Source organism: Pogoniulus pusillus, chromosome 28, assembly GCF_015220805.1.
Source record: "Pogoniulus pusillus isolate bPogPus1 chromosome 28, bPogPus1.pri, whole genome shotgun sequence".
Taxonomy (NCBI): domain Eukaryota; kingdom Metazoa; phylum Chordata; class Aves; order Piciformes; family Lybiidae; genus Pogoniulus; species Pogoniulus pusillus.
Window position 1 is genome coordinate 13,928,413 of NC_087291.1, and position 10,455 is coordinate 13,938,867.

The 10,455-nt window shown below is 47.3% G+C and overlaps 1 protein-coding gene across 1 annotated transcript; it reads right to left on the reverse strand.

Annotated features, from left to right (window-relative positions):
* Positions 1-6,779: 6,779 nt before the first annotated feature.
* ARL4A (ADP ribosylation factor like GTPase 4A) lies at positions 6,780-10,160 on the reverse strand. Its single transcript, XM_064167023.1, has 2 exons — positions 9,645-10,160; positions 6,780-9,380 (listed from the first exon to the last, which is right to left on the reverse strand). Exon 2 carries the CDS (start codon positions 9,294-9,296, stop codon positions 8,694-8,696), a length of 603 nt encoding a protein of 200 aa, XP_064023093.1. The 5' UTR covers positions 9,297-9,380; positions 9,645-10,160; the 3' UTR covers positions 6,780-8,693.
* Positions 10,161-10,455: the final 295 nt, after the last annotated feature.

Below are 10,455 nucleotides of genomic sequence, written 5' to 3' on the forward strand. Positions count from 1 at the left end.
AATCCTATTTCTAGTAGTGTCATGTTTGCAGTCACATTTGGGTTTAAAGGATGGGGAAAACATGGATCTATTTTTACATTGTCAGGTTACACCCACAAAACAGCATCCCAGAGAAACTCTCACCAACAGGGTCTGCAGGAATAGAGCCGAAGCGTGTGTAGGTAGGGGCGTGTGTGTGCCTCGATGGATTATGTATGTAATCAACGTGTAAAGCTCCATAATGCTGAAAAGCAGAAATTGTTGTGAACGTGGAAGGGTGGAAAGTGCATTTTACATGGATTATCTGCCCTAGTTCCTGTTCTTATTTTTGGAAAGCAATCAGCTCTTCGTGAGAACTCCGCACCACGCTGAGCCACCCTGGGGCTTTTCGGGGCCCAGCCCTTCACTTTGCATTATCATCTGTTAGCAGCCACATCCTGTGCAGACCGATTCATTACAGCCAAGAAAGGCAGCCAGAACAGGAGAATCCTGAGGTCTGAAATCACTCTAACATACTCCTCTCACTCTCCTCTATAAAATCAAGCTGCCTTTTCAAAAGAACTCCCAGCCATTAGTGTTACTACCCCAAATAAAAGCTTACTTTAAGATCATGTGTGATCTTTAACTCGAGATCTTTGCAAATCACCTGTTCATATGTCTGAGTTGGAAGGCCACATATTCACCCTCAAATTTAATTCAAACATAAACCCAGATCATTTTGGCTGCTTCTACTTAACAGCTTTTGTCAAATGTGAACAAAAATCAGGTAGAGATTTTACACTTGATGAATATTTATTCACTGACGAATATGAAATGCATCCTTATTTTCAACAGTGGTAATGTTTTCTGTGGAGCTGATGCTTATGTGGTCAGAGATAATTCAGTGTGTTAGATTTGTGTTTTCTACTTTGATTACCTAATGCCTACTGAATAAAATATATTCCAAGTCAATTAAAAAAGAAATAAAATTACTGCTACAGTCTTTCTGTTGCTTTCTATTACACTCTATGGCTCTGATATCTTAATATCTCACAGCACTTTTAAACATGAATTTAAATGAAAAGGCAACTATGAGTTGCTTGCTTCATGAAGAGATAAAGAGATTTCAGGGGCAAAATGACCAGCACTTAGTGGCTGGGCTGGACATACCAATTTTTGATCTTAAACTTCCATCTTTTAGCATTACCTGCACTGTACATTATGCAGGTTAGTGCATTTAAGTTGACATGTACAGCTGAGTCTTGGTACAGAATTGTTTTCCAACAGCACTCTCTCATGATTACAGCAATAGCAGAACATGAACAGTGTATATTAGCAAGCAGTAGAAATACAGTTGCTGAACCATAGAGTAACATAGTTTGCTGGTACCAGTGCTGCCATAGCATACAGTGAGGGATGTGTATTGAGGTGGCAACAACAGCTCTGTCAAAAAGCATCAGTGTGGGCTCAGTACGGATTCCATTTGTCTCCAGCCTAACATGACTGATTGCAGCTGAACTACAGTGACTTTAAATGTACAACTCAATTTTCTCAGCTAATTAAAATCAGGAAGGCTATTTCTAAGGTTAGCACAATTCAGCTACTCTACAAAATCCTGCATAATCACAGAAAATTTGAATATATATCTTCAATTCCAATAGAAACTCAAGTTCAATGGAAATAGTGCTACTAATAACATGTAGATTATCCCTTTTACTTTATCACTTACAGCAGCAGCCAAATAGGCACAAACTCTGTTTGCAGACATTGATACATACATCTGTCACAGGAAATAAAGTTCCTTAGAGAAACTAAACTGACCCACAGGAACACCTCAGACAGACAGCTAGAAACACACATCATGGATATATAAGCTCAGTATTACTGTGGAGACCTTTCACGGTGTGCAAATGATTGAAGGCACCTTTGAGGTCATGAAACTAGTGTCAAAACCCATCAGCATCCAATGCCTCCAACAGCATCCAATAATTAGACCAGCAGAGTTCAGTTAATATTAGAAACAGGAAGATATTTTTAGCTATTTCCCCTCTCTCTTAGGTCATCCTTGTCCACGTTCAGCCAATTCTACAGAAAGACTGGTTTTAGCTAACCGCATCACTTCAGCAAAGGGGAACACTCTTTCCTGACCCTCTTCACTCATGAGTTCATCCTTGTGACACTCCACTCAATGATGTCCCAATATCAAAACCTGTTAGAGCTTTCAGAGCAAATGACATTGGAATGAGAAAGGGGTGAAAGTGTAACGCTCCGAAGGCAATTATTGCTGCCATTCATAAAGATAAGCAGCTCTGAGGTTGGTGGGACCTCTGGACTATGGGTAGCATCTGAGGTATCAGGCTTCACACCTTTACCTCGTCTGACCTAACTTCTACCATCCTGCTATTTTTAGAAAATACCTTGAAGTACAGCAGCTTGTGAGCCAGCCAGGAGCCCTCAGCATGTTTAGCGAGGCTCAACCCCCCTGCTAACCTTCTCCTTTGTCAGCGGACTCAGCGATTAACGCCGTGATTAGGAGGCTTTCTTAAATGAAGTATTGTAGGGAAACTACGGTGCATAAAACGAGAAAGATTTAAAAGCAATTAAGAGGCCTAAAAGCATATCTGTTTCCCTTAGGACTCAATGTGCCTCAAAAAGCTAGGAAAACCCAATGGTTTCAAATCCTCTTTCCCTCCACGCATCCCAGAACTGCATTTGACCTTCTCCTTTCTAACTACTCTGTCATCTTTAGCTCTTAATTCTGGTGGAGCAGCTGTGTAAATATAGCTGGAACTAAGAAACCGTAATCTTGACAAGGATTATCACCTCTTACCTTCCTGAGCTATTTGCAGGCAGGTCTGGAAGCACTCTCTGGCCTCTCTGCCTACTTCTTTCTCCTTGGATCGTAGGTTTGCCTTTGAATAAAAGCAGTATATGCACACTTGGTGGCTGAGCCACTTGACATCACTCAGCCACAGCACAGGTGCCTCAGATACCTCACAAGCCAGCACCAGCACAACAGGACACTGGCAGAGAGGAAACTCAAGTCCTTAATTTGCTGCTTGAGTTTGTTTTTCAGATAGGTCTTTGAAAATGCACTTTTGCTTCTTTACAGCTGCTTTAAGAGGACTTCCTAATGCCTTAACAAAGGTGCAAACGTGGTGCTAAGGGACAAGATTTAGCACCAGGCTTGGCAGTCTCACAGAGGTCTTTTCTAATCTTAATTACAGAATCAACCAGGTTGGAAGAGAGCTCCAAGCTCATCCAGTCCAAACTATCACCCAGCCCTAGCCAATCAACCAGACCATGGCACTAAGGGCCTCAGCCAGGCTTTGCTTGAACGCCCCCAGAGACGGTGACTCCACCACCCCCCCGGGCAGCCCATTCCGATGCCAATCACTCTCTCTGCCAACAACTTCCTCCTAACATCCAGCCTACACCTTCCCCAGCACAACTTGAGACTGTGTCCCCTTGTTCTGTTGCTGCTTGCCTGGCAGAAGAGACCAACCCCACCTGGCTACAGCCTCCCTGCAGGTAGTTGTAGGCCTCTCCTGAGCCTCCTCTGCTGCAGGCCGCACACCCCCAGCTCCCTCAGCCTCTCCTCACAGGGCTCTGCTCAGGCCTCTCACAGCTCTGTCGGCCTTCCCTGGCCACAGTCCAGTACCTCAACATCTCTCTTGAATTGAGGAGCCCAGAACTGGACACAGTAATGGTTCTAAGACAATAAAGTTCAACAACCAACCCAACACTACACCATGTCCTGAAGTGCCACATCTACACGTTTTTAACACCTCCAGGGATGGTGACTCCTTCACGTCCCTGAGGAGCCTGTTTCAAAGCCTGACCACTCTTTCTGATACCAAAACTTGTCCTGCTACCTAATCTAAACCTGCACTGACTCACCTGGAGGCCATTTCCTCTTGTCCTGGCACTGGTTTCTTGAGAGACTCAAGGATCTCAAAGGCCTTCTCCAACCAAAACGACTCTACCGATCTAAAGCAGGGTGAGGTTCCAGCTCTGTCCGCCCTTTGTTTTGCCCTCAGGCAGGGAGGACGGCGGTGGGGGCCCACTGGAGAGTGCCAGCACCACCCTGCTGCGCAGTCAGGCTGGGCACTTCCCCTCCGTTTCAAAACGCACACAGGAGTTTATCCGCGGAGCTGGCAGCCCTGCGCTGCGCTTGCCCAGCCTGCAGAGCAGCGGCAGAGGGGCAGGCCCTCACACACCTGTGTCAGCCAGGAGGTTAAACCGAGATAACAAAACGCCTAAACAAGCCGGAGACGATGCCCAGCCGCAGCTCCACACGCAGCAGCAGGAGTTGTTTTGGCTCAGGGACACGAAGCTATCAGCTGTCAGAGCAGGGCTGTAAGCTGTCACCCTCTCGAAGGATGAGTCACTCGCTGGCCAAGTGAAAACAGCTCCAAAACGCACTGATTCATGCTCAGAACTCTCTCCCAGAAGCCAGACAGCACTACGAGCACACATCTGTAGCCTTCACGCCACGCAGTCCGCAGAGCCGAACCCAGGCCGATGCCCTGTGTACCACACACACACTGCCCAAGTTTCCACCTCTGCAGCACCAAGTGCAGTACCTAAATCCTCCTGTGAAGCCATTCTGTGAATGACACCTCTCAACAAAACCTTTTGGCCAGACACTAACCCACACCCTACTATTGCTAGGCCAGACACTCATTCACACCCTGCTATCGGTAAACAATCGATCCATGGTGCTGATAACCGCCCCTGAAGAAGGCAGAGCTGCCTGCTGGGGTCCAAAGGACTCGCTAGCCCCCACCTGACCAGCCTACTTGCAGCTCCTCACGTCCTGGGTAAGAAACTCCTGAAGGACCAAAGTGCCCTTTAAAGTGGTCCAGAAGCACCTCCACAAGTCAGGCTGCAAAGCTTGGCCTGGCCGCGGGTCCTGCTTTCCAAGCATCTGATCAAGCACACCTCAGAGAGCCCAGGGGAACTCAACGAGAGGCTCCACCTCTCTCTCGCCTGGCTGAGAAGCAGGAACTGTTTTTTCACCCTCACATGAGTGCACACTCAGTGCAACACAACTTCACAGCAGCGCCAAGAGCTGCAGCATGGCAAGACTCCTTCAGGTTCTTTTCCTAGCTGAAAGAGTCAGAAGCCAATACACAGCCACACCACTAGAAACCAGCCCAGATCCCGGTGGCTGGTTAACCTTAAATGACTCCATGAGCGTGAACAGCTGAGGCAATGCCACGCAGCCTTTGTAAGCCAAGACAACAGCGATAAGGTTACACTGCCTCGTGGCTTGTTTGCTTTTAAAGAGTGCTGCAGCGATTTCAGTGCAATCCCACACCTCCTTAAGGCAGCAGCAGTTTAAGGTATCCAAGTTACCTAGTGCCACACTGTCATTTGCAGCCCATTCTAGCAAAAACCTTTCTCAATGTGAGTTGCATAACTCCAGCATTGCAACAGTTACACCTGCTTGTTCGGCTCCTCTATAGATTTTCTTACACGGTGCATTCAGGCCAGAACTGTCAATTTATCATTCTGGAAGAGTAATCCCAAGTTGACAGACTATGCAAGCAGAAAGTCAGTTGGCTAAGATACCAACTCTGCTCTGCTGCAATAACCATTGTGTTTATAGCTGGACTTTGCCATAGCAACACAAAACACAGGTTTGGATACAGCTGCATTTCTATATTTTACTCAGAAGAGCTGCCATGATACTCCAGCAAAGCAGCTGCAGCACAGAGAAAGGTATAGCTTGAACATAGAACTCCCCACCCTACTCAAAAGCTTTCTACTCCCAAGTCAGTATTAAATACCACATGATATCAACCAGGACATTTCAGAATCACTACTCTTCATCATCTCTCACTCCTTCCTCCAGAGTGTTAGAGCACAGATCAGTCATGTCTTTGTACTTTGGAATCATTCACTGAAGAGAGAGATGTTGAAGAGCTTAGGGAGCTCTGTCACCAGATAAGCACTAGCATGCTTAATATGCAGAACAAAACACAACTGGCTTTTTCAAGAAGGATGCTTTTCCAATTATTCCCAACAGAAGTCGAAATAATTGCTTTGAGTATTCCTGTTGGGTGTTGTGCAGTTTGTTTACTGGGTAAAAAGAGCCAGCCTGTCATCTCACCCTCCTCTGCCTAGCAGTACTGTACACCTGATAGGAAAACATTCGCCACATTATACCAATGACACCAATTCCAAAGGCTCAGAATCACTAAAAGAACTCTCTCAGGACTGACTGCTGGTAACGTACATCTTGACATACCACCAGTTACACAAACAGAAACGAAAACATCAGGTTTGTGAGAACATTCTTGTTTAGCAGCCTTTGATTTGCAGGCTAAATGAAGTTTGCCCTGTCTACACTCAGGTGCTGAAAGTAATTAGAAGCTTCCATATCTCTTGCCACACTCAGTGACGTAAAATCTGAGAAGGAAATTCACCCAAGGCTTAAGTACTCATGAATCCCTCAGCTTGGGATACTTGAGCCTGAAGATACTAAATTAAGTGCCACCTGTGAGTACACGTGCTAAATGCCCAACATCACCTATTAAACACTGCATTATTAAAGCAAGTAAATTCAGCTATCTAAAACGGCTTTCAAATCACAGAAGATCCAGCACTTCAGAGACAAGTCCCTGCAGTTGAAATTTCTTCATTGAAGAATTTTTTTTCATGAGATTTGGAATTTACAACACAGACATTTGTGAATCTTCACCCTATTTATAAGACACTAGTTTTCACTCTTATGTCCTTAGAATCAGTATATGCACAGGGGTTGATGAGACCTTACCACAGCAGTACAAGTCAGACACCTTCTCTCTGCAGGCTTGTTTCCAATTGTTTATTGAGGTTTAAGAAGTCATCCACATTTCTATAAATATAGACATTACTTGAGTAAGTGACTTACAATGTCACCAGTGCAGGTACATATATAACCAACATACAAAAGCTCCACTGGAAGCTACTTCAGTTTATTCAAAAAGGACCAAGATGTCATTAAAAAAAAACAACAGCTGTCACTTTCAGTTATTGAAGACACTAAAGTGCATTTTTGGTTACCTCCTGGACTAACAGCTGCTGATTTAAAAGTTTGATTCTTTTTTTTAAACATATCTAAGTTACATTTATTGACATTCAGGTTTGTAGCTGTCATCCTCCTGATACATGGCAGCAGGTAAGAAAAATGTACTACTTTGCTGGTTGAGCAAAAAGGAGGAAATAGATTTTGCCATTTGTTTGCTTTACTTTTTTTTCCCCTCCTTTAATCCAGTATTTAAAAAAAAAAGTTTAAAGAGGATCTAACATTCAGATGAATTTTTACAGCACCACTAGAGTTAGTCTTAAAAATCCAGGCTCTGTTTTAGCCCTTTCAAATGGCTAGCCAAGTATCTAAAGAATCACTTGAAGCTCTGTACCAGTAAGAAAAACTACCCTCCCTTTTCCGTCAAGCACTATCCTGCCCAGTTAACACTGTTTGCACACTCTGTAAACAAGAACAGCTTAAAGCATAATTAAAGCAGAACACAGGCCCATCTTGAAAATCTTCCCCCACCCACCCCGAGTAGTGTCAAATGTTTGAGTGTATAAAGCATTATTACATTCCCTAACCACAAAATACTTCGAGTCACAATTAAAACAAAACAAAACTAAACCAGTAAAATAAAATGAAAATCAAAAGCATACTTTGAAAGTGACATAGCAACACCACTTTAATAAAACGGGGTATTTTGGGGAGATACAAGATGTGCCTTGCTAAATTTAGCTTCATCTTTACTTCATTATCATTTTGTTTTATTGCCAGAAAAGTCACCAGTCGAGCAAAAAAAGGCTGTACTGGTTCGAACCACAGCAGTCAGAGTTGTTCTTTATAGCTCCTTTACTGCACTTAATCTACTTTTAACTTGCTAGCAGGAGGACATAATTCTCATCCCTCAGAAATAAGTTACTAATTTTGAGTAGCAGTTTAAACCTGATTAGCACTGTATAATGATGAATGGCTACTTCTAAGAAATAAAAACCTCACATACCAAAAACATGCTATATGTTGGGAAACCACTTTTTCATGCTCCAGCGTGTTGTTTACTTTTTTTTTTTACCTATCAAAAAGTCTCTCTTATCATTTGAAGTATCCACAGCATTTAAATTTCAAGTATCTGAACTGACCATGATTCCATTTCAAGAAGTGCCAAATTAAAGAACACCACACATGTAGCCAAGCTTTCATAGAAATCCCCAAACAAGGTAAAAAACAGCCTCTCGAAATAATGGGTTACTAGCTTCATACATGTTTTTAAAGCTGGATAATGTTCACCTAAAACACTCCACGTACGAGCATCAGAAGTTTAAAAACACAGAACACCTTCAATGCAAACTGCTTGCAGAGGGCACCCTCGAACATAGGAATACAACACCAAGCAGAAACCCCCTCATTTTATTTGGCTATTTAGACATCCATGTCACAACATACCCACCCATCCATTTCCTGATAGTATTACATCATCTATTAGGGCTTCTGAAATAATGCAGAGCCATAAAACTCAGAAGAGACTAGTTTAAAAAAGAACAAAATAAACCCAAAGTTCCAGACGTGCACAACCTTCCACACAGCAAGATTGTGCAACTGACTCTTGAACAGAACTAAGCTTAACGGCATCCAAACAAGCAGGCCTGGGTTTGGAAGCTGTCTTACGTCAAATTTTGACCACGTTAACTACTCTAAAATAGAAAGGTCAAAATAAAACTCATCTCTTCTTTTTCTGCTGCCTCAACATTTTCCTTCGCTTAATTATCATATCATGTAGTTTCTCCAGTCCCTCTTTGAGTCCATCTCCAATGATTGCACACGTAGGCTGCAAATGCCAGGGAGTCGAAGAACTCAGCTCGCTCATTGCTAACATCTTCTCAATTTCAGAAAGGGAAAGAGAGTTCCTCAAGTCCTGCTTGTTAGCAATGATAAGGACAGGCACTCCTTGATTTTCAGATATCCTAGTAATCTTATGAAGTTCTGTTTTGGCCTCCTCCATTCTCTCAACGTCGACAGAGTCCACCACAAACACAATGCCATCGGTGCACCTCGTGTACGACTTCCACAGCGGCCTCAGCTTCTCCTGGCCGCCTACATCCCAGAAGTGGAAAGTGACCGTTTTCGAGTTACCCAGCGTCACTTTGATTTTCTCCGTATTAAATCCTTTAGTGGGGACTGTGTTGACGAACTCATTGAACTGCAGTCTGTACAGCACCGTCGTCTTCCCAGCGGAGTCCAGTCCCAAGATGACAATATGGAAACTCTGGAACGAAGGCAGGCTGGAGAGGATCGGCGTCTGGTCCGAAAGTCCATTCCCCATTGCCAGGGGGGAAGGTGACAGCAGGCTGCCACACGCAGAGGCCGGCTCCCGCGGCTACGCTCGCCGCCGCGCTAGGTTCGGATCCTACCAAGAACACAGCGCCGTTAGCCCACCGCTCTCCCGCCTCCGCCGGCCGTTCACGATGGCCACAACGCGCCGGCCAGCGCCGCCGCCCCGACTGCAGAGGCGGCCGCAGGCAGCGCGACGCGGAACGCCACACGTCCTCCGCCCGGACCAGCGGGCTCTGCCGCCCCGCGACACGGCGGCGGCCGCTACCAATACTGCAGCTCGGCGGGCACCTGCACCCCGCACCACCAACCACCACCACTCACCCCGTCCTTCGCTTACCGCTTGGCTCCCTCGCGGGCACGTCCCTCACCGCGGGGAGGCGAGAGCAGCCCACAACCCCATGGTCCGCACGGCGTCCCCTCCGCACACGCCACCGCTGCTAATGCCACTGCTCCGCCTGCTACTTCGCTGCTGCTGCTGCGACTCCTCCGCATCTGGCGGCGGAAGCACCTCCCAGCCCGCGCCTAGCCCGGCGTGCCCCGCCCCACGCCCCTCATTGGCTCCGCCGTGCGGAGGGGGCGGGGAGGAAGGCTGGCTGCGCCTCGCCTATTGGCCGGCTGCCGCGGCCACTCACGGAAAAGCTCGGGTTTTACTGTCCTCAGCCGAACGCCGGGGCCGAGCGCCGCCGGGAAGGGTTCGCGGCCTCCGCAGTGGCGAGGGCGCGCTGCCCTCCACTCACGCCCTGCCCGAGCTGCCCTACTCCTCCCTCCGCGGGGCGGAGCCGCTGCCTAACGCGGCCTTCTCGGGGAAAGCCGCCGCGCCCTCCGCCCGCGGCCGCAGCTCCCCGCCGGCCTTGCGGCGCCGCCCCGTCGCCAGGGGCGCTGCCGCTCTATGCCCGCCCCCTAGCGGCGGGCGAGGCCGCTCGGCAGCGCCTGCCAGAGCACCTGCGCCGCTGCTGGGGCTGCGCAGCCTCCGAGCTTGGCCAGCGGCATCGTTCCTTCCTGACCGCCCTTTCCCACGGAAAGCCCCTCGGGGAAGCGTCCCGGCGCTGGGCAGAGGCCGCCCGCCTGAGGCGGCAGCGGGGGTGCCGCTGAGGCTGCTCGGCTCGCCCGGCAGCTGCGTCACCCGACCCGCGCCGCCGGCCCCGCCC

Bases quoted from the DNA above. Each gene is read 5' to 3' on its own strand.
- ARL4A (XM_064167023.1), bottom strand. From the start codon at position 9,296: ATGGGGAATGGACTTTCGGACCAGACGCCGATCCTCTCCAGCCTGCCT.